Genomic DNA, 23,703 nt, shown 5'->3' on the forward strand with positions numbered 1-23,703 from the left:
GTTGAAAAGAACCACTTGTATATTCAGTGCATTTAACATCCATGGACATACGCTATTTGGAGGTTTATCAGTGTTGCAGTGACAGAGTTGAAGAGGGTCCTCACCACCTCCCACCCCTACAGCAATAGAGAACTGGGAGGAAGCCAAATAATTCTAGAAAATGTTGGAATTATACTCTTAACAAAAGGGATAACAGAAAATAGCCAGTGAGAAAGAAGGCTACTGTTTTGCCCAGAGAATATTCTTGAAAGAAAACTACAGACTCATGTCCTTTCTACTGGGAGATGGAACTTTTGCTAATTAAATGAGATGAATATAATTGCAGGTGAGCAGTAAACCAAGGCAGAAAATGTACTAAGAAACAATGGATCTGGATACTAAATAAGGTGAAGTATAAGGATGTAAGCAAAGATGTTGGCCTGGAAAATCCCACAGGCACAGCAAGGAAATCTTGACTTTAAGACGGTCGAGTCTCATGAACTGAGGCTTGGGCTCTAAAGCACCTTCAAAGGCAAAATCCAGTCCCATCAAGAATCTCCAGGTTGACAGCCTAGAATCTACAAATTTTATTGATCTGAGATAGTTTCTTAAGGGTCAGTCATAATTGCTAGAAACCTAGGGAGGTTACAAGAATGAGTATTCAAACTTCAGGAAAATGTATGCAGTGACATCCTGAAGAAATTAATCCAACCTAGAATGAAAAAGTTGATAGGTTAAGCGTAGGTGGAAAGATAAATGTATAATCATTGAAATAATCTTGTGTTTGAGATATTTAAACTCTAATGCCAGGATTGTTACTTTATTTACTGACATATTTAATGAAATTGGATTATGGTTTTTTTTTTTTTAAAAGATTTATTTATTTAGGGCCTCCCAGGTGGCGCAGCGGTTGAGCGCTGGGTTGCGAAGCTGCCCGCGGCCTCTGCGGCGCCGGTTCGATCCCCGGCTGCTCCCCGGCCACCGGAGGAGGGTCCCACATGGCGCGCAGACCTCTCCTGCCGCCCGCTGCTCCCCTCAGCAGTGTACTTCGGTCCTTCTGCCTGCTCTGCTCCCTGCTCTGGCTCTGGTGAATTCTCTCGCCCTCCCGGCTTCTGACTGTACCCAGTGCATGTATAAACCAAACAAACAAACAAACAAATAGATAAATAAGACGTGCCTCTAGAAAATTAAAAAAAAAAAAAAAAAAAAAAAAAAAGATTTATTTATTTATTTATACTAGAACCGGGGTACAGGCCAGATGCACGGGACGGTGCGAGGATTCACCAGAGACAGAGTGGGGAACAGAACAGGCAGATTGACAAAATAAACTGCTGAGGGGAGCAGCGGGTGAGACAGGAGAGGTCTGTTGCACCATGTGGGACCCTCGCTGGCCAGCTGGGATCGAACCGGTGACGTAGAGGCTGCGGACAGCTTCACAGCACTGCGCTCAACTGCCTGCGCCACCAGGGGAGGCCTCTGGATTATGTTTTTAATTAAAGTTTCAATATTTAAATAATTTATAAGTTTGAATTGATTAATGTCTGTGGTTGTATGAATTGCTGACCCTGAATTTATTTGAGGTGATAATCACACCAGTTAAGGGACCACTTCCCTAATGTCCCGTATTACTAATGAGATTAAATGATGAGCTGTGTAGTAGTTTTAGGAAGTTTCCTGAATTTCCTTCCTCAATTCTGCTGCCCAGGGCATGTGATAGCTCTGGCTGCTACTCCAAGACTGAAAAAGGAGTGCTAGAAAGAGCCTGCATCTCAGAACTGGGGCGCAGCCACACCAGCCTAGGTGTCATCGCATTCAGATGCGTTTTACACGATACATTTTCATCTTGTTGAAGTCCTTTTATTTCGAAGTAACTGCTATTGGCATCTGGGGAGGGAGAAGTTGAAGAAGCTGGCTGTCAATTCATTCAGCGTATGTGTGTGTGGATGTGTGCTAGGGAGCAGTAAGAGACACTCCCAGGCAAAAGAAAAGAAGGAAAGTGACCATGTCTAATTCTTTCCAACTGGGCCTCCAAATAAATAGACCAAGAGTTGGCAAACTGTATCCTGTTGACCACCTACCCAGTTTTGTAAATAAAGTTATACTGGCAAACAGTGCTGCCCATTTCTTTATGTATTGTACATGGCAGATTTTGTGTTACAATGGCAGAGTTGAGTACACTCACTGTATTGCCTGAAAAGTGTAAAATATTTATGGAAAAACTTTGGCCCATCCTTGAAATAAACTAATAATATTTGCTGGTGGGGGGGAGTGGAAGGAAGCGTGCTTTTCTAATGAATATTCTCTGGCTAAGCATTACAGTAAAAAAAAAAACAACCACCCACAAAAACCCAAACACACACACACATACACACAGAGCCAAAAACCAAACAAACCCATTATTTTTGAGGTGTGGCTCACCAGTGGCGGCCAAAAAAGCCAAGAGACTCTCTGGGAGTACAAAACGGAAATATTCCCCAACTTAAATGCTGCCTACTATGTGAAGTAATAACCCACAAAATCTCATTTGGAAACCTCATCTATTGAACTTTCTTATCTTAAAGTCTATTTTGCCCTATTGCTTTTATTCCATTCCAAATGCTAGTATACACACCATTTTGCTAATTAAATGGGTATAGCTGTGTGATTGAAGAATTAAGTAAAATCATGCTAAGCTTCGTGTTTGATGGGTAGCAAATTTACAGTGCTGCCCTTCTACTTCTCTGTATGAAATTAAACATGTTTGTTATATAGTGGATGTTGGTGCTCTACTCAGATCCCCTTTGGTCTTTTTTTTGCACCTTTGATTTTGGTTATTTTCTCTGCCATTGCTTTGCTCAAACACTGTGCCAGAAGTGCCTGTGAAGTTCTGGTCCCCTGGGCAGAATTACCCCACAACTGACATGTGAGAGAGTATGAAGATTCCAGCTCCCTAGCTGTGGGAGGGAGACAGCTACCATCAAACACAAAGCAAGTCTAAGGCTTGCTTTTCACTCCAGAGTTCCTTGAATGATCAGGCTAATGTTACCCTTTGTAGGACTTTGAGAGACCACCCTTGAACAGCTTCTTCCCTAGCCCTATTCTGCTTCTCCCACTCCACTGGCGTTTCTATGGGAGTACTTCCTCAATAAACACTCATACCCAAGCCTTATCTTGGTGTATGCTGTTGGGGACTCCAATCTATTCCTCCTAAGAAGCTGAGAATACCCATGAATTTACCTTTTATAATTGATGTTGAGGTTGGCAGTCATGACGATTCCTCCAACCATAATTGCACACATACCAGCAGTAGCATCAATCATGGTGGCAGCGGCACCTCCATGAAGATATCTAGTTAAAAAAGAAGGGAAAGAGAAATGTTACCAAAAGTTCTGAAAGCAGAGAGCCTCTCCAGAGAGAGAAAAATTACTCAAGTATCAGGATATAATTACAGAGGTACATAAGAAAAGTCCACTTAGTCCATGTTTAATGTACTGAATGTCAAATTATATCTGTGTTCCCAACATAACTGTTCATAGTATAACAGAACAGAATTTGTGATAAAACCAAAATTTAGTGATAATCAGATCACAAAGAAGCAAGAAGCTAAAATACAATTTAAAAATTTTATACTGTGCTTTATTTAGCTGTTACATCCTTGTTTAAAAAGTTAGGAAATGCAAATAACTAGAAGAAAAACTGTAAGATCTACAATTTCACCATCTAGTGATAAACCATGGTTGTTAAAGATACGCTCTCAAATTACTGTATGTTTTATGCATATAATAAGTTTATCATGAAATCTTTCTAAGTCAATAAATACAATACCACTTGTGATACCTTCATTATAGTCTAAGGACAGGGGAAATAATAAGATACCACTCTTTTAGATCCACATTACCTAGCTATCATTCTTACCCAGGTACTCCTTGCAGGTAAGGACCTCCTTGAAACAAGCAAACTACTCTTTTCTCAGCATCATTATAGAACATCGCATATTCAAATCCCAGGCCCTCCTCATAGCTTCTGGTGAAGAGCCGGGCCTCGGAGTTTTGCTCTTCTTTTAGGTTCAAATCTGTAGGGGAACGAGGTAAACGGGCTCACGAAAAAAAGACCATGACAGAGTTAGACATCTGCTCCTGCTGGAATCACAAGTCAACTGATAATTAAAACATCAATCAGGCATGACTTTGAAGGAATCAGAGGGGTCCTCCAAAACAGAAGATAGGATCTTTTTTTTTGTGTATTAATAGTGTAACTGGGGGGGCCTCCCTGGTGAGGCAAGGGGTTAAGACACAACCTATGAAGCTATCCACAGCCACTGCAGCACGAGTTCGATCCCAGGACAGGGAGCAACCCACATGGCGCAGCAGACCTCTCCTGACTCGCCCCCAGCTCCCCTCAGCAGTGTATTTCAGTCAATCTGCCTGTTCTGTTTCCCACTCTGTCTCTGATGAATCTTCTCACCACTCCCCCTCCAATATCTCTGGCCTGTACCCCAGTTCTTGTATGCATAAATAAATAAAAATCTTTAAAACAAAACCAGTGAAACTGGGGACACAGTAAAATAAATAAAAGAAAAACAAAGTACTCACACTTGGCAATCAGGAAATATAGTATATAAATAGTGAGATTATACTGAGTAAAATAATAAGGTGTAGAGAGAAGGCCTTCTTGGAATAAATGGTTTAAATGGGATTTAAAGAAAATGAATGTAGCAAGAGGGAATAGGCTTTTTCTTGCAGACATGAGTTTGGAAGAACAGAAGATAGTTATACTGAGTCAGAAACAAGGCCAAGTGAGCCCAATATTCCATGTGATTATGACTCTAAGCCCCCAACTCAAGGTTAGAACTAGTAGGGTTCATAAAATCAAATGAATGGGTTATAATCAAACCTTAAAAAGAAACAGACTGTGGGTTTGTTTCCTCTCTCTGCTCAGAGAGCTTTCCTGTCCTTCTCCTTGCCTGATAGTTAATTTCTTACTTTTCTGCCTTAAAAAAAAAAAAAAGAAGAAGAAAAAGAAACAGATTGCTTCTCATAGATCCTGGATAAGCACTAGTGTACTTGTTTAGGTAGGTTTTTTTCAATTATATAACTGTACACAAGTTGTGTGTGTACTGGATCATGAGTCCAAGCACAGGTTGCTTCAAAATAAAGACTGAACAACATGGTGGAATAGAGAGGCTGGGATCACTATCTCTCCTAAAAAAGGATTGATAATGAGCTCTTAGCAAAATCTTCGAACCAGCTATACCATACCAGCAATCCTCCAGAATGCCCAGGGCAAAAGCGGGCACCCTGACATAAGGGGAAGCCTAGCCCACCAGGCAGGCTAACATCTTCCAACAAGGACTAACTCCCAACCAGAAATCCTCAGTAACCCCCACCACAGTTGGAATCCTCAGATACCCCAGGTGAGCAACGCAGATCCAGCACCAGTATCCGGTTCCACAGTAGCAGCAGAACTTTCTTTTTTCTTATACCCTGAGACCCAACTCAGGAGTAAACCCCTACTGGGAAGTGCATCCCATTCAGCCCTCTGGCGCCACCTAGTCAGTAGGGACAGAATACTAGCTTGACCAGAGAGAACTTGAAAGACTGAAACTGGCAACACCACTCAACAAGCCCATGCCTCCAAGTTGACCAGGCTGCAACTGGAGCCTCACAGTTGCCGTGCTCTGCATCAGAGACTCTCAGCTGTCTCTAGCTACTACAGGAAGTGCATCCCACTCAGCCTGCTGCACATGCCAGCAGGGCCACAGCTGGAGCCTCGTGGTGCCAGTCCCTACATCAGGGACTTCTGGATACCCCAAGTGGTCTGACAGGAGCCCTCACACCTGTCCAGCTGCCACAGTGGCCCAGACAGTGTGCAGATCCACCCACACCAAAGTAAGAGCGCTGGGAAGTCCCCCCACCAGCGGTAGCAGTCTGGTTATCAGATGCCATGGAACCACCACCTCTGAACCAGCTCAGTTTCAACAGCAGGCCAGGCAGTGTGCAGATCCATCCAGGCAAAGGTAAGAGTGCTGGGACATTCCACCTGCCAGCAGCAGCGTTCTGGTCAATGGGTGCATGGGAACCCCCGCCTCCCCTGAACCCACCCAGCTGTCGGAGTGGCCCGGGCAACTAGCAGATCCATCCACTGACCATCAGAAGAGGTCTGGTTGGTGGGAGCTGAGGGGAGAGCAGCAGGAGCACTCACCCCGCCTCCACCCCACATTGGCTCAAGCTCCAGACAGATCCAAACATACCTGGGTGAGAGCACACAGAAATCATGCCAGTGGGCACCAGTGGACACACAGTCTGACATGTAGATCAAACATGAATACAAACAATGGGGTTAAAGAAATATACAAGTGGTCAAGCCAGCCTTCTTGAGAATAATACACCACAAAAAGAAAATCAGCTTCTAGAACCCAATGACACTGACTCTCTGCCTGACAGTTAAAGAATTCAGAATTATCTTAATTAAAAAACTAAAAGAAGCAGAAAAGGAACAGAATGCTAAGAGAAACATAATTAATGAACAGAAGGATGAGACTGAATCTTTAAATAAGAATGTAAAGTAACTGGAAGAGGTTAAAAGATCAATGGAGGGGGGCCTCCCCTGGTGGCACAGCGGTTGAGCACTGAGCTGTGAGGCTGCCCGCAGCCTCTGCAGCGCCGCAGGTGAGGGTCCCACATGGCGCGCAGCCCTCTCCTGCTGCCCACTGCTCCCCTAAGCAGTGTATTTCGTCAGTCTGCCTGTTCTGTTCCCCGCTCTGGCTCTGGTGAATCCTCTCACTCTCCTGTGCTTCTGACTGTACCCAGTGCTTGTATAAATAAATAAACAAATCTTAAAAAAAAAAAATCAATGGAGGAACTAAAAAATTATGGAAAAAGCCACAAAAATAGATTAGATGAAATGGAAGAATGAATCAGTACTCTTGAAGAAAGACATAAAGAGTTAAAAAGGAAAAAGAGAGGAATAAAGGAAAAAGAAGAAACACTCCAAGAATTATCTGACATCATGAGGAAATACAAGCATGATAGGAATCCTAGAAGGAGAAGAGAGATGAGTGAACTGAGAAACTATGAACAAAATAATTAAAGAGAACATCCCAAACTTAAGGGAATGAAAATAGACATACAGGAAGCTAGAAGAACACCAAACTACCACAATGAAAACTACAGTAAGACACATATTAATAAAGCTTCTAAGAATCTAAGACAAAAAATGATGAAACTGATGAGGGTAAAGAAACAGATAACCTGTAAGGGAAACAGATTAGGCTGGCATCAGATTTCTCTAAAGAAACACTACGGGCAAGAAGAGAATAACATACTCAAAAAACTCCAAGACAAAAAAATGCCAGCCAAGAATACTTTATCCTGTAAATGTCTCCTTCCTTTATGAGGGAAAAGTTAGAACCTCTCAAGACAAACAAAATCTTCAGAAATTCACCCCTACTAATCCCACTCAAAGAAATACTACAAACTTTAAGATCTAAACCAACAGAAGAATGAACAGGAAGAACTAAAGGAGGCAGTGACTAGAACCACAAAACAATCACCAAAATGGGCCTCCCTGGTGGCGCAGCGGTTGAGCGCTGGGTTGCGAAGCTGCCGGCGACCTCTGCGGCGCTGGTTCGATCCCCGGCTGCTCCCCGGCCACCGGAGGAGGGTCCCACATGGCGCGCAGACCTCTCCGGCCGCCCGCTGCTCCCCTCATCAGTGTACTTCGGTCCTTCTGCCTGCTCTGCTCCCCGCTCTGGCTCTGGTGAATTCTCTCACCCTCCCGCGCTTCTGACTGTACCCAGTGCATGTATAAACAAAACGAACAAACAAACAAATAAAAAAAAAAAAGTTTCTAAAAAAAAAAAAACAAAAAACAAAAAAAACAATCACCAAAATGGCAACAACAGACTTCCATATATCCATCTCATCCTAAATGTTAATGGACTAATTCACCAATAAAAGACACAGAGTAGCATACGGGATTAAAAAACAGGGATCCAACATTCTGCTGCCTCCTGGAAACATACCTAAGCTTTAAAGATAAACAGACTGAAAGTAAAGGGTTAGAAAATAATTCTACAAGCAAATGGCCCCAAAGAAGGCGGGGGGAAGCCATACTTAGAGCAATAAAACAGACTTCAAACTAAAAAACATGATGAGGGGCCTCCGTAGCGGCACAAGGGGTTAAGTATCAACACTATGGGGCTGTGATCAGCAGCCACTGCAGCACAGGTCCAATCCCCGGCCAAGGAGCTCACCCACATGGCGCAGCAGAGCTCTCCTGTCTTGCCCGCTGCTCCCCTCAGCAGTGTATTTCAGTCAATTGCCTGGTCTGCTCCCCATTCTCTCTCTCGTGAATCTTCTCACCCCCCACACCTTTGGCCTACCTCCCAGCTCTTGTATGCATAAATAAATAAATCTTGAAAAATAAAATAGAAAATGTGATGAGACATCCAAAGAGTACTATATAATGGTCAAGGGGATAATACACCAGAAAGACATAACATCCTTCAATATATACTCACCAAATGAGGGAGCTTCAAAATACATTAGACAATTACTATCAGCTCTGAAAAAGGACATTGGAGAAGATACAAGGATGCCCGCTCTCACCACTGCTCTTCAATATAGTACTAGAAGTCCTAGCTAGGGCAATTAGGCAAGAGAAAGACATAAAAGGAATTCAAATAGGGAAAGAAGAAGTGAAACTATCATTATCTGCAGATGATATACGCTATATAGAGATTGCTAAAAAATCCACAGAAAAACTAATTAAAGCAATAAACCAGTTTAGTAAAGTAGCAGGTTACAAAATCCATACACAAAAATCAGTACCCTTCCTATGTGCAAACACTCAATCTCATGAGTAAGAAATTAAAAAAACCATCCCATTTGCAATTGTACCAAAAAAATTTTAAATACCTGGGAATAAACCTAACGAAGGAGGTAAAAGACCTACACAAGGAAAACTACAAAACACTGTTAAAAGATGCAAAGAAGAGGCAGCACTCCATCTGCCCACCTGTGACTATGCAGGTGCTTCTTTTCACCAACTCTCTCCCTCTGCAGGGCAGCAGCTTCTGCCTGCCTGTGACCTGTACCATGCTGGACTTCTCTTCACTGACCTCCCTCAGCGGAGGCAGCTCTCCTCAAGGCCGCCCGCCTGCAACCATGCAGGCCTCTCTCAGCAAACCTGTCCCTTTCGGGGCAGCTCTTTCTGCCCACTTGTGTCTATGCAAGTGTCTTTTACTCTTTTGTCCCTTTCCCTAATAAACCTGCCCTTTAAAAAAAAAAAAAAAAAAAGATGCAAAGCCTATACAAAGAAATGGAAAGATATCCCGTACTCATGGATTGGAAGAAATAATGAAAAATCACAACCACTAAACTTATCTGCAATGTGGGGTGATTTTCTCCAGCAACGCTCAGCTATGTGAGGACCTATACAAACAAGGGTTGGCAGATGGCCATATTCATCCAGGGCTGGAGTTTTCCTAGAGTTCAGGCAGAAGAGGGCCCAAGGGGACAATGAGAATGCAGAAGCCCGTGAACTGAAGGTCTCAAGAATTATTTCTGTGGGGCCCTTGCAAGCTGGAAGGAAAGAGGTTGTGGTCAGAAAAAAGGATGTCTATATGTGTGGATTTGGAGGTTGTGCACATTCTGCAGATAACAAGGCTCAAGTTGTACCTGGGATTGCAAGACTGGGGCTGGGTGAAAGAAATTTCATAGGTGATGAGAAAGTAAATGTACTAAGGAGTCATGATATGTGGGAGTAGCTGTTCCTACCAGGAAAAAAGCCTCTGAAATCTTGAGTTGTGATTGCTGCATAAGAAGATAAAGGTTTCCAGGAGTCATCTTCACATTTCTTCATGAACTGGTCAAAGAGGAGTCGCATGTCCTTGCTCCAGCTGGGGTTAGGGAGAGGGGAATCCTTAGGAGTGACTTTCCCAGAAGAAAACGATTTCTAAAAGAGAAAAAGGAATAATGGGATGTGTGTCCTATTGCAAAACATTATTCTCCTATTTCTAGCCATCTTGCTGCTTTTCTTCTTCCCAGAAGCTTATCATTTCAGAGCTGACATACTGGAAGTGAAGTTTGACTGGAGTGGGTTCAAGAGAGAACAGAAAGTGAGAAATATAGTTGTGGCATGTCTGTAGGCTAATGAGAAAGATCTAGCAGAAAGGATGTCCTGAAGGAGGTCAAGGGGATGGAATCCAGTGGGCAAACAGAAGGCTTGTTCTCTTCTAAGAGTACGGCCATTACAGTCGTAACAAGAAAAAGTAGAACATGAGCACAGATGCAGGGAGGAGGGTAAGTGAGGCAGGAGGAGCCTAGACATTCTCTTCTGATGGCTTTATTTTCTCTTAGTGAAACAGGAGGCAACATCAGCTGAGAGTGAGGCTTGAGAAGAAGATAGAAAATAGCCATACATGGGCCTCCCCTCGTGGCACAGAGGTTGAGCACTGGGCTGTGAGGCTGCCCAAAAAAAAAAGAAAAAAAAGAAAAGAAAATAGCCATACAATGTGGGAGAGTGAATGGATGAGGGAAAAAAGGAATAATGATAGTCAGACAACATTAAAGGTCTACTTAAGTAATAAAAAAAAAAACACTGCAATTTCCAAACTACTATCTAAACACGTATTTAGGAGATTAAAAGTTAATAAGTAAATTAGTAAATATCTTCATAGGCCCATGAAGTCAGGGGCCCTATGTGTCCCTCAAGTCTATTTCATGAAAATAACGCTTAGAACAGCACAGATGCTCAACAAACAGTTGTTGAATGAATAAATACTGGGTGCTGAAAATGAGAAACCAAAACAGTCTTTACAGATTGATTCTTAAAAATGAAAAATGGGGGGGGCCTCCCCTGGTGGCGCAGCGGTTTAGCAGTAGGCTGTGAAGCTGCCCTCAGCCTCTGCAGTGCCGGTTCGATCCCCGGCCACTGGCGAGGGTCCCACATGGCGCGACAGACCTCTCCTGCTGCGCCTGTTGCTCCCCTCAGCAATGTATTTCTTCGTCAGTCTGCCTGTTCTGTTCCCCGCTCTGGTGAATTCTCTCACCCTCCCGCGCTTCTGACTGTACCCAGTGCTTGTATAAATAAATAAAATCTTTAAAAAAAAAAAAGGAAGAATGGGGGGCCTCCCTGGTGGAGCAAGGGGTTAAGTACTGCACTAGGAAGCAATCTGCACCTTCTGCAGCACGAGTTTGTTCCCCGGCCTGCCAGGGAGCAACCCACATGGCGAGGCAGACCTCTCCTGACTTGCCTGCTGCTCCCCTGAGCAGTGTCTTTCAGTCAGTCTGCCTGTTCTGTTCCCCACTCTGTCTCGGGTGAATCCTCTCACCCCTCTCCCGGCACCTCTGGCCTGTAGCCCAGTTCTTGTATGCATAAATAAATAAAAATCTTAAAAAAAAAAAAAAAAAGAACAGTGATGTAAAAAATAAAAAAAAAAATATGGACTTCAATACTACCCACATTTTAAAAACTCTTCGAACCAGTGGTTCCTAACATTTTTAGGTTCTGGGGCCCTCTGAGAAATCTCATTAAAGCTGTTGCTATCTGCCTAAAAAATCTGACTTTTTGGCCTCCCTGGTGGCACAGCGGGTTGAGCCCTGCGCTGTGAAGCTGTCTGCAGCCTCTGCAGCGTGGGTTTGATTCCTGGCCGGCCAGGGAGATATCCATATGGTGTGGCAGATCTCTCCTGTCTCGCCCACTGCTCCCCTCAGCAGTGTTTTCAGTCCATCTGCCTGTTCTGCTCCCCACTCTGTCTCTGGTGAATCCTCTCACCTTCCCGCGCTTCTGACCTGTACCCCAGTTCTTGTATAAATAAATAAATCTTTTAAAAAAAAACAACAAAAAAACCCCTGACTTTCCTTGAGGAGAGACATTATTTTCCAAGTGCTTATCAGAAGGAATGGCATATTTCTTGCACACTCATAGCAGAAGGGCTGCCAGTTTTGATTTTTGTTTTAAATGCAAAAGTATAATTTAAGAGCCTAATTTGTATTATAATAGTGTCTTCTAAAATGGTAGATAAAGGTGGCCATTATTATCTCCATTTAAAGGGAGATAAAACCAAAGATGAGTTCAATAAAACTGTTGCAGTGATGACAGAAAAGCAGAGGATAAACCAGATTAAAGAATTTTCAATTACTAGTCAATTATTGGTATCATCACAGAAACCACTGGTCCTCAAATTCTAGGGCCAATGGCATCCAAATACAGATTGTCATGTTCTATACCAAATGGTCCAGATATTTTGGGTCAAGCTCAGAAACAGTGAACAGGCAGCTCTTTCTGCCCGCTTGTGTCTATGCAAGTGTCCTTTATTCTTCTGTCCCCTTTCCCTAATAAATCTGCTCTTTAAATATTAAAAAAACAAACAGTTTTGAACAACCAAAAGTTTAACTCTTCACTTAGTACAAACTGAGACCAACTCAGCTTCTTGAATGTGAAACCTCCTGAGAAGCCAAAAGGGCAGGGTAGCAGTATATGCCATCCCAAAATGTGCCTCTTAGGCGTAGGATCATTTTGAGAAACAGGTGTAAGAGAAGCTCAAAATAGTATAGAACTTAGCTTTATGTATGGGGAATTTATACTTATACTTTTGTAAGGGTGTTTCTCTCTTAGTAACAGGAAGAGAAGGAAGACTCAGGAATCTTATTGATAGAAAAATCACCTAATTAAATTGACCTAACAAACCTTACTTTTCTTTTACAGAGCGTTTCCTGGTAACATTCTCATAATGCCATCCCCACTGTCCCCACACCTTTTTTGTCTTTAGCTGAAGATGGTACTTAAACTAGTGGCTTGGGCCTCCTAGGGCAGAGGAGTTATGTACTTTTCCCTGAATATCTCCCATGTACTCATGAGGTATGCATGCTAATGACTTCTGCTTTTTTTTTAAGAAGGCGGTGGGTAGGAAAGAAGGTTGTTCACTATTCTTCCCAATTCTTATACCACTAACTTGGAACTACATTTAGTCCTCCTTGAAAAAAATTAAGGCACATTTATTTCTTCCATAGCTTTTATCACCATTTGTTTTTTTTTTTTTTTTTTTAATAGAGGCATGTTTTTATTTATTATTTGTTTGTTTGTTTGTTTTGTTTATACATGCACTGGGTACAGTCAGAAGTGCGGGAGGGTGAGAGAATTCACCGAGCCATAGCGGGGAGCAGAGCAGGCAGAAGGACCAAAGTACACTGGTGAGGGGAGCAGCGGGCGGCAGGAGAGGGCTGCGCACCATGTGGGACCCTCCTCTGGTGGCCGGGGAGCAGCCGGGGATCGAACCGGCGCCGCATAGGCCGCGGGCAGCTTCGCAACCGAGCGCTCAACCGCTGCGCCACCGGGGAGCCCTATCACCATTTGTTTTTACTTCAACACTATCACCATCTGACATATTTTCTGTTTTCTTTAATGGTTCATTTCTTACCACGAGAGTGTCAGCTCATGAGAACAGAGATTTTAGGTAAAGAAAAGCAAGTAGAGCTTCTTAACAGGTTCCTCTGGGTGATTCCTCCCTTCCTCCCTCTCCTTATCCTGCTGTTCTTCCTACAAGGATGCGCAAAGCACTTACTATGCAGCAGGCTCTGCTTTAAGCACTGGAAATACAGTGAGGAAAAAAACATAAAAATCTCTGCCCTCATAGAGCAGACACTCTAGTGGAGAGGCAAACAAATAAACACAAAGATGGTGACAGTGTTGCAGAAAAAAGAAATGCACTTTAATATATGCATATTATTAACTGAAAGAAAACAAAGTGGAAAGGCTACATTATTGTAAATAATCTGGAAAAGGCACATCTATGAAATAAAAGGATTGGTGGTTTCCAAGGAAGGGGCAAGAAGGAAGGGGTGAAGGTGGAGCACACCATGATAACTGTGAGGTAGAATATTTGCACTAAGCTGTACCTTTTCTCAGGAATGAGATAGAAGAGCCATCCTCACAGAACTGGATCCAGCTACGTATTCCCAATATGGTGACTGAGTGTTCTACATGGAGGGGAGGGGAGACATATGCAAGAATGTGGGGTGCATGAGGAGACCAGAACTTCTGTGCATGACCCTCACGATTCTTTTTTTTTTAAGATTTTTTTACTTATGCATACAAGAACTGGGGTGTAGGCCAGAGGTGTGGGGTGGTGAGAGGATTCACCAGAGACAGAGTGGGGAGCAGAACAGGCAGATCTACTGAAATACACTGCAGAGAGGAACAGCGGGTGAGATAGGAGATGTCTGTTGCGCAATGTGGGCTAGCTCCCTGGCCTGGGACCTAACCTATGCCCCAGTGGCTGGTGATAGCTTAATAGTGCTGAGACTTTAACCCTTGAGCTACCAGGGAGGACCAACCCTCTAATTCTAGCCTTAATTCATGATGTGCCAGTCCCCCAAATAAAAGGGAATTCCTTCCTGAAGAGTTCTCTCTTCTCCATTGTTTATCAGGCAATAAAATTCTTGGTTTGTTTAGCTGAAACTTGTTTCTGAATTTTTGGCTTTGGGTCACCAGGCAAATGGATCATCACTTTAAGGGGAGTTTGCTAACAGTATTATACTATAATAATAGATATAATAATTACACATTTGTCAAAGCCCATAGAAAGTACAACATAAAGAATGAAGTCTAATGTAAACTATGGACTTCAGTTATTAATAATTAACACCGGCTCATCAGTTATGACAAATGTACTACACTAAAGCAACTATTAACAGAGGAATGCGGAGGAAGTTGTAACAGGTATTTGGAAACTCTACTTTCCACTCATTTTTCTGTAAACCTGAAACTGCTCAAGAGGATATAATAATGAATTAAAACACACATACACCAGAAAAGAAGTGCAGTGGTATGAGGTGGGGTGGCCTACTTTGGAATTTTAGAATCTGGGAGATGAGCGAGGGTGGCCCAAATGTCCCAACTCTCTTAGGGTGACAGTATCATATATTGGGATAAATGATGAAAGCCTCAGGAGAGCAAGTAGATGAGGTTATGGAGGGTGGAGGCTCTCTGGGGCTCTGTCTTCACTCCTGCTAATGGTGATAGGAGGTAAGGGTGGGAGACAGGCTTATTCTTAGTTATAGGCTTTATGTTATCCCACAATCTACAAAATATATTCAGATTTATGGCCTACAAAACTGGAGACTTTACCAAACCTCTGCCCCATCCGCCTTCCTTTAAGTGGTAACTATTGCTTTAATCTGTTCTTAGTTTTCTTTTTTTTTTCTTTAAAGATTTATTTTATTTATTTATGCATACAAGAGCTGGGGTGTAGGCCAGAGGTATATGGGGCAGGGAGGGGTGAGAGGATTCACCAGAGACAGAGTGGGGAGCAGAACAGGCAGATCTACTGAAATACACTGCTGAGGGGAGCAGCAGGTGAGACAGGAGAGGTCTGCTGCACCATGTGGGTAGTTCCCTGGCCAAAGATTGAACTCATGCTGCAGTGACTGCCAATAGCTTCACAGTACTGAGACTTAACCCCTTCCACCCCTGGGGAGCCCCCTGTTCTTTTTCTATGGGATATTTAAATAGTCTTTATGGGAGAGTAGCTGTTCCTACCAGGACACCTGGTTTTCAAGTCTTGACTCTTGTGAGAAGATTTAGAAGTATAAAATGGCAAATATTCCCAGGAGCCATCTTCACATTTCTTCATGAAGTGATCAAAGAGGAGTCTTATGTCCTTGCTCCAGCTGGGGTTGGGGAGAGAACGATCCTTAAGAGTGACTTTCTCAGAAGAAAACGACCTCTAAAAGATAGAGAGGAGAAAAAGAAGAGTAATAGAAGGCGTATCCTATTGCATCACATATTCTCCTATTTTCTGATCATTCTTGCTACTTTTCCTGTTCCCAGAGCTTGTCTTTTCAGAGAGGAAGCAAATTTCAAGGGTCACTGGTTCAACCTCCTTGGGAGAAATGGGAGACTGAAAGAGGGAATGATACCCTTGCTGTCACCCTACTAGCTATTGGTAGAGATGGCATTAAGACCAGGTCTGCAGACACCCTTCCTTTTTCAAACTTTAAACAAGCACAGGTGAGCCAGCCCTGGAGATAAAGAGGGGGGATGAAGGACAGAATTTCCTCCATGATTAAAGAAAGTGCTGCCACTGGGGAAGTCAGAGCATAAGGGAGAGTTGGTATGCATCTCAGACTGGGGATTCAAGAGGAGCCTTTTGACTGGAATTTTGATTTAGACAAGCGAAAGAAAGTATCAGAAAGAAAGATTAGAGTATTGTAGGCAAAGGAACACTAAGTGCAAAGCAAGGATGCATGAAACAGTTTTGAGGGATTAATTATTATCCACATTTTATAGATAATGAAACTAAGGCCTACAAGAAGTTTGACATTATTTTGCTGCAATGAGAAGAGCAGATGGCTGCAGAGATGTAGGCAAGGGTGACTATGAGAAGCCTCCACACTAGGCTAACTGCTGAGTTGTATCTACAGAGCTCTCAGAGGGATTTAAACAGGGGAGTGCTATCAGATCTGGCCATAACATGAAAGATACTGGGAGTAACCAAGATTGGAATCAGAGGGCCATGTCTGGAGGCTAATGGGGTAACCCATGTGAAAGTTATGAGCATATAAGGAGAACTTGTGATTATTTGGTAAGGAGAGTAAGGAAGAAGAGGAAAATACAAAAGAACCAATCCCAGGTTTGGGAATTGTGCAACAGAATGTACGACAGAGGCAAATGTCAAGAAAGAGAACATGAAGAATAGGGGCCTCCTAGGGGACTTAACCTAGGGGTTATGTCTCAGCACTTTTACTGCTGCTGCCTGAGTTTTATCCCCCACCAGGGAGCTACCCACATACTGCACAGCAGACCTCTCGGTCTCATCCACTGCTCCCCTTAACAGTGTATTTCAGGGGTCTCCCCTGGTGGCGCAGTGGTTGAGCGCTGGGCTGCGAAGCTTCCCGTAGCCTCTGAAGCGCCGGTTTGAACCCCGGCCACCGGCGAGGGTCCACATGGCGCGCAGACCTCTCCTGCCGCGTACCTCAACCTGTTCTGTTCCCCACTCTGGCTCTGGTGAATTCTCTCACCCTCCCGCGCTTCTGACTGTACCCAGTGCTTGTATAAATAAATAAAATAAATCTTTAAAAAAGAAAAAAAAGAATGTAAGCTCCACAATGGCAAGAATTTAAAAACAAACAAACAAACAAAAAAACCCAAAAAACAAAAACAGTGTATTTCAGTCAGTTTACCTGTTCTGCTCCCCACTCTGTCTCTGGTGAATCCTCTTGCCACCTGCACCTCTGGCCTACACCTCACTTTTTCTATGCAAAAAATAAATATATAAAAAAAGAAGAGAACGAGGTTTGGGGGAACAAGTGCTTCACGTCATAGTATAGTATAACTTATGGTATAAATAGAACTTATAGTATAACTTATAGTAACAATGGCTCTATCCATGCTTTTCTCTGTAGCACTACATACTGCTTACTTCTCTAGTGCCGGCAGCCAAGTGACATGGTACAGGGGCCACTGAGGACTTGGGGAATAAAGTGTGACCTACTAAGGAGCAGGGCAAGTGAATGCTCACAGGCACCAGAAAGGAAAATCCATTCTTTTAACTTCCAGGGAAATCTTTAAACATTAAGGCCATAGAAGCTATCATTCCACTTCTGGCCATCAAATCAATTCATTTGGATTTAGTGTACCTACAATGCTTGGACTGTACCCCAAAGTCAAAATAAGGGAGGCTATGTTTACTGTGATGAAAGAGCTGGCTCTGATCTTAGCCTGATGGTAAGAACATGGAGAGCCTGACTCAAGAACTCTATGAAAGGGCCTCCCCGGTGGCGCAAAGGTTGAGCGCTGGGTTGTGAAGCTGCCCGCAGCCTCTGCCGCGCCGGTTCAATCCCCGGCTGCTCCCCGGCCACAGGAGGAGGGTCCCAAATGGCGTGCAGCCCTCTCCTGCCGCCCGCTGCTCCCCTCAGCAGTGTACTTCGGTCTTTCTGCCTGCTCTGCTCCCCGCTCTGGCTCTGGTGAATTCTGTCTCCCTCCTGCACTTCTGATTGTACCCAGTGCTTGTATAAATAAATAAATAAATCTTAAAAAAAAAAAAAGAACTCAATGAAACTAATAATTTCTTGGCCAAACAAGAGGGAATATTGACTTTGTGAGTGGAAACATGAGCAGGATAGAGATCACTCCACTCCCTCGCCTAGGATTTGTACCTCTGTTTTTTCTTTATGGTTTTCGACTGGCTCATTTCTTCAGAACCCAGTTCAAAAATTTTGGGAAAGAAAGAAGAGAAAAACAATCTTAAAAGACCCAACTATTATCTTTCCAGCTTACAACCAAAAGAAAAAATTCTGATGTATTTTCTTCAAGTTTTTTTAAATGTAACTTTTCTTAATGTAACTGTAATCTCAGTAACGAAAATACATTTTTAGTATAATTTTATTGTATTAATAATATTTAGTGTTCACTTCCTCATGTCCTTAATCTCAATTTCACTTGTGGGTCTGCTAAACTTAAGCAGCCTGTCGGGCCATCATTACTGTTACCTGCAGTTCAGCATTTCCATACAAGGTCAGAACTGCCCTGTCAATCAGTCACAGGAGCCAAAATTTACAAGGTACTTTTCAAATCAATCAAAAGCAGAAAGCTTGATCACTCTAGGAAGGGTATGCATCAACAGGTATGACCAGGAATGCCCGGGGTGGGGGAAGGGGGTGACGATGGATGCAATAACTTACTCCCAATTTATACATCATGAGGTATGACCAGGAATGCCCGGGGGGCTGAGGACCAATGTATGTATGACAAGGGACCCCAGAGAGATGATCAGTGGAACGCCTTGTTGATAAGATTAGGACCATGGCCGGGGGGTCTGGGGTCTGCTTTTGATTACAACACTTGATCATCAAGCAGATAAGAATTATCTGTCAGCAGACTCATGTCCCTCCGAAGCCCTAGATGAAATTCCTTACTTTCACCCATCCTTTTCTCCTTGCCCTCCTAACCCCGTAACTGATGCTGCTGTATGATTATTCCATCAATAAAAACGGACAAGATCTTGCTCTTCAGCAGCATCCTGCATTATGTAGCCTGCTCCATGACTCCCATTTTTTTTATCAGTGTTGTGTTGCACAATGCAACATTCACTAATTTCAGTGGCAAAAAAATAGTCCTTTAAAATGATGTACTATAATTTAGCTAATCATTTAAGTTGGACATTAAAATTATTTCCAACTTTTTCTGTTTGAAATGAAAATGTCCATTAGAACATTAGAAAAAGGCCTCTTTCCTATTTTCAATCTTTTCCTTAGAATCCAGTCTTAATCATGTAACTTTTAAAGTACATGAATTCTGAAAGTAACTTCACAGACACAATTAGTCACAAATTAATATGTACTGACTAATAGGTGTCAGTTGAGAGGGAGAATAGGATGTGTAGGCTTTAGAGTTATGAATTTGGGCTCATCTCATCCATAGGTCTCATGTTAAATAAGCAACTCTAGGTCTGATCTGTTACAGCAATTTTCTGGGGAACAGTGCAATAGATAAAAAAAGAACTTTAAGTATTAGAATGACTCCTGGGATGGTGGACTCTCCTACCTGATTTTAACTTTGCAAGTCTGAGATTAACATACAGATGACTAATGGGCACATGAAAGAATGCTCATTGTCACTCATTAGGGAACACACAAATCAAAATCACAATGAGATACCTCTTTTCTGTGAGAATGGCCTAAATCAAAAGGACAGAATGAAAAGGTGTCAGTGAGGGATGCAGAGAAAAAGAACCCTCATACATTGTTGGTGGGAAGGTAAACTGGTCCAGCCCCTGTTAAAAATAGCATGGAGGTTTCTCAAAATATTAAAATAGATGTACCATATGATTTAGCAATTTCACTCCTAGGTATCTATCCCAAGAATATGAAAACATTAACTCAAAGTGATATAGGCACTCCTATGTTCACTGCAGTCCTATTTACAATACAATTACAAGATACAGCAACAACCTAAGTGCTTATATAACAGATGAATGGATTAAGAATGTGTGTTATATATACACAATGGAATGCTACGCAGCTTTAAGAATAAATGAAATCTTGGTATTTGTGAAAAGATAGCTGGAACTGGAGGGGATTATGCAAGCAACAGTGAAATAAATCAGAAGGAGAAAGACATATATCAGATGATTTTATTCACATGGAATAGAAAGAAACAAAACAAAGGAACAAAGCTAAACCAAAACAAATCCTTGAAATCTCACTGCACATTGAGGTTACCAGAATTGCAGTGGGGTTGGGTTGAGGAACAAGGTAGAAGGGATCCAGTGGAATACTGTGGAGGATTATGGGTTAGTTGATGGGTACGGTAAGGTAGCATACATTTTAAGAGGTATGAACCTATACCCCCTAAATCATATAGAGTGTTGTAAGCCGATGTTACCTCAATAAAAAATGATGTAATTTAAAAAAATCTGAGATTTAAATAAAACAAACTTTTTTGTGTCCTACTGTATGCCCTGATTCTGTGACAGGAATACTTAATACAGAAAGAAGACTTAGTCCTATCCTCAAGTGCTTACAGTCTTTAGTGTAAAAATGCTACATCAGACACAGGAGCGACTTTCAAAGAACGCTTCAAAAAGATGAGGACTGGTGGAATGATCTTTGCAGGATGAAGAGTTAACTAAGGAGAGAAGGGTAAGGCTGCTCCATGTGAGGGCATGGAGAGATGAATCACACATAATGTATGTTGGAGAACCGTTAGGATTTCAGTTCTCGTGGATATAAGATACAAAGGAAATAGCAGCAAGATGTGGATGGCAAAGTAGAAAGGGGATGAGAATCACACTGGAGAGGCTCTTTGACCTTACCACAAGGTTCTCCTAGGTCAATGTTTCCAAGGTCAATAAGAAAGATGATTTTTCGATGGCACAAGAACAGAATATGTATTTTTAAGTGCATATTATAAAAGGTCATAAATAGCACATCACACTTATAACTTCACAAATGTTATTACTTAGGAAACAATTCATTAAGAAAGGGAGTCTTTGAAAGTTCATTAAAAGTAACTTGAGCAGTTACTTTTTCTGTTAGGTGGAGTCTTAGGGAGTTTAAGCAAAGCAGAAATATAAACTTAAGGTTTAGAAAGCTGGCTCAGAGGTAAAGGATGAGAAGCAATGGTGGGGAAATCAGTTAAAATACTGGTGGGGAAATCAGTTAAAACACTGTGGCAAAGATCTAGGTGAGAAATCTTCCGAACTTGAACTAAGTAGAGAAGAATAAAAACAAAATATTGAAGAAATATTAAGGGGACAGGGACCAAGGTATGTAGAGAGTGACTGAAGGGGTAGAGAAAGTCTTGGATAATTCCAGTCAGGGCTCTGAAGATTGGAAATGGATAGAAGGAAAAGAAAGAAGAGTTTTTTCTTAGCATTCCTGTGCATTTTAGGAGGCAGAGGGAACTATTTAATTTTAGTTTGGGGCATACTCAATCAAGATTCTAGATGAACACTACAATGTTTTGAGAAATACAAATAATTAAAGTTTCAGTGCAAGGAGATAAGAACTAAAAGATATTTGAAGTAAAGGTACTTTAAATACATGACATAGCCTATGTAATTGAGGGATAAATATTAGGAATGATCATTACCTTTTACTGCCCTGATTAGAGAAAAGGTCTTGCTTGATCTTTGGTTATAGCCTTGTCACATGGGATTTATTAAGTAAAGTTATGACTTTTTATGTGTCTCCTATTTAAGATTAAGTTACTAAACGGGAAGGAGCATGATTTATAAAGCCTGTAAATACTACTATTAAATATCCTCAACATAGATTACAAGGCACCAACATATAATTAAAGTAACAAAATTCTCTTTGTTGTGAGATCAGCATATACCATTTTCTTTTCCAAAGTGCAAGGTGAATACAGGATTAATAACCAATCTGCACTCATTCTTTAAGTGAAAGCAACAATAGCTCTTGCTATTCTTGCTTGCTACAACTGTTCCCACTTTCATATTCCCTCAGTACTTTATTACAGTACATAGTGCACATGTTCTTTCATTTAGCAATGTCATTGCTAGACACTGAACTCCCTGAGAGAAAGGGTTGTTTCTTATTAATCTTTATTGTCATCATCAGTGACCAATATCTGGCATATTGTTGGTGCTTAATTAACATTAATCGATACATCCATGAAGCAAAACACAGGGACAAAAGAACAGGAAATATTTACTTAATACTAACGGCAGGCATTGGTGCTAAACACTTCACTTGAGTTATCTCATTTAAATTATAGCATCCTAGGTCACGGATGCTAGGGTGGTGGGAGAACTAAGGGTACTACAAGTGAGGGGAGAAAGCAAATGTACAAAAATGAACAATGATGTAAGAAAGTAAATTAAAAAATTGTAACAACCTTTAAGGGCGGGGTGGGGAAACATTGGTTTAGAGAGGGTAGGATTATCTGAAGAGCAGAGAACAATTAGGATTAAGCCATGAAAGTGACAGCACTCTCCAGGGAGCAATGCTGGCCAGCCCGACCGCCTGGGTTCAGGTCCCAGCTCTCCACGGCTCTGCGTGACCTTGCTTGAACCACCACCTTTCCGCACTAATACCCGTACAGGTGGTGTTCCTCCACCTGCGCCCATCACCCCCTGTCCCATTTCGCAAGGTTGACCCTCAGGACTAAAAGAGCCTGTGACCCTGTGAACACTGGTGCCCTCGGCAAGGATGCTAGCCCATATTCTGGGGCCAGTCAATCCGTCCTAGTAGGCAAGTCCCCGACGGAGTCTGGCTCCAGGTCCGCTCCCGCGGCCCCCGGACTCACCTGCGCGGGTCGTGGGTCGCCCCGCCAGCCTGCGCGCGGCCCCGGCAGCCCGCGCAGGGCGCCAAGGGCGCGGAAGCGCGCGGGCGTAGCTCAGCATCCGGGCTCCAGAGGCTCCGGGCGCCGCACAGACGCTGACACCCCGCCCGGCGCCCGCTCAGCCTTTTGACTGCCCGGTAGAGGGGCGGAGCCTATCGGGGGCGGAGTCTGGGCCTGGAAGGCCGAGCTAGGCGCCGGGTCGGAAGACTCTGACCTCCGCGGGCGCCGGGGTCACTTCCGGGACAGCCCCGACCTTTGGCTGAAGGTCCCAGTGGCCGCGTCAGGCGGAGCGACGAGCTCGGAGTTCCGCGGCGGGGGCTGCCAGGAGGCCCCGGATCTCCGCTCCGCGAGTGGCGGCTTTGCTTGCTTCCCGTCGTCTTCTCCGTGCCGAAGCCCGTGCTCTTTGTGTCCAAGTGGTTCTCTCGCCCTCACGACGAAGGGGAACAATAAAATGTTTTCTTATAAGCCCCGGGCAAGTTCCTGGTGTTTTAGGGCAGCCCCAATATTGAACGGGTTCCTGGCTGTGGGTCCTCACCCGCGCGCTTAAAAGGGACTTATGAATACTCCACTACAGGCACACACAAAGGTTAATAAAAGGTTTATTACAAGGGAAAAGGAAATAAGGAAAATGTACAACTCAGGGAGAAAATTGGGAAATAAAATCTTTAATGCGTCCTACCGATCTGACGACCTGGAAGCCCAAAAAGCACTCTCAGAGCTGGCCAGATGCGCCGAACTGCGGGAGAGCCAAACAGTGGGACACCCCCACAAAGGCTCACGTGCCTGGCTTTATACCACCTGGCTGCTTAACCCACCCTGGGGTCCCAGCAACCCTCCCTTTCGTGGTGATGGAATTGGAGCTCCAGGTGTCTTTGGCCTGGGGTGGGGGTGGAGTCCACAAAGCTGTATGGAATTAGCTTTAGGACATCCTTT

At 43.1% G+C, this 23,703-nt stretch overlaps 1 protein-coding gene across 1 annotated transcript in view; it reads right to left on the bottom strand.

The window, feature by feature from the left end:
• THEM4 (thioesterase superfamily member 4) overlaps positions 1-23,703 on the bottom strand; it is a 33,817-nt gene that overhangs the window by 9,892 nt on the left and 222 nt on the right. The window contains exons 2-5 of the mRNA XM_054691553.1: positions 22,735-22,763; positions 15,502-15,688; positions 3,874-4,054; positions 3,196-3,306 (exon numbers count right to left, since the gene is read on the bottom strand). Coding sequence (XP_054547528.1) covers positions 3,196-3,306; positions 3,874-4,054; positions 15,502-15,688; positions 22,735-22,763 — 508 coding nt within the window. The remainder of the gene's footprint in view (positions 1-3,195; positions 3,307-3,873; positions 4,055-15,501; positions 15,689-22,734; positions 22,764-23,703) is intronic.

Source organism: Talpa occidentalis, unplaced genomic scaffold, assembly GCF_014898055.3.
Source record: "Talpa occidentalis isolate TD23 unplaced genomic scaffold, MPIMG_talOcc4v2.1 talOcc4.9, whole genome shotgun sequence".
Taxonomy (NCBI): Eukaryota; Metazoa; Chordata; class Mammalia; order Eulipotyphla; family Talpidae; genus Talpa; species Talpa occidentalis.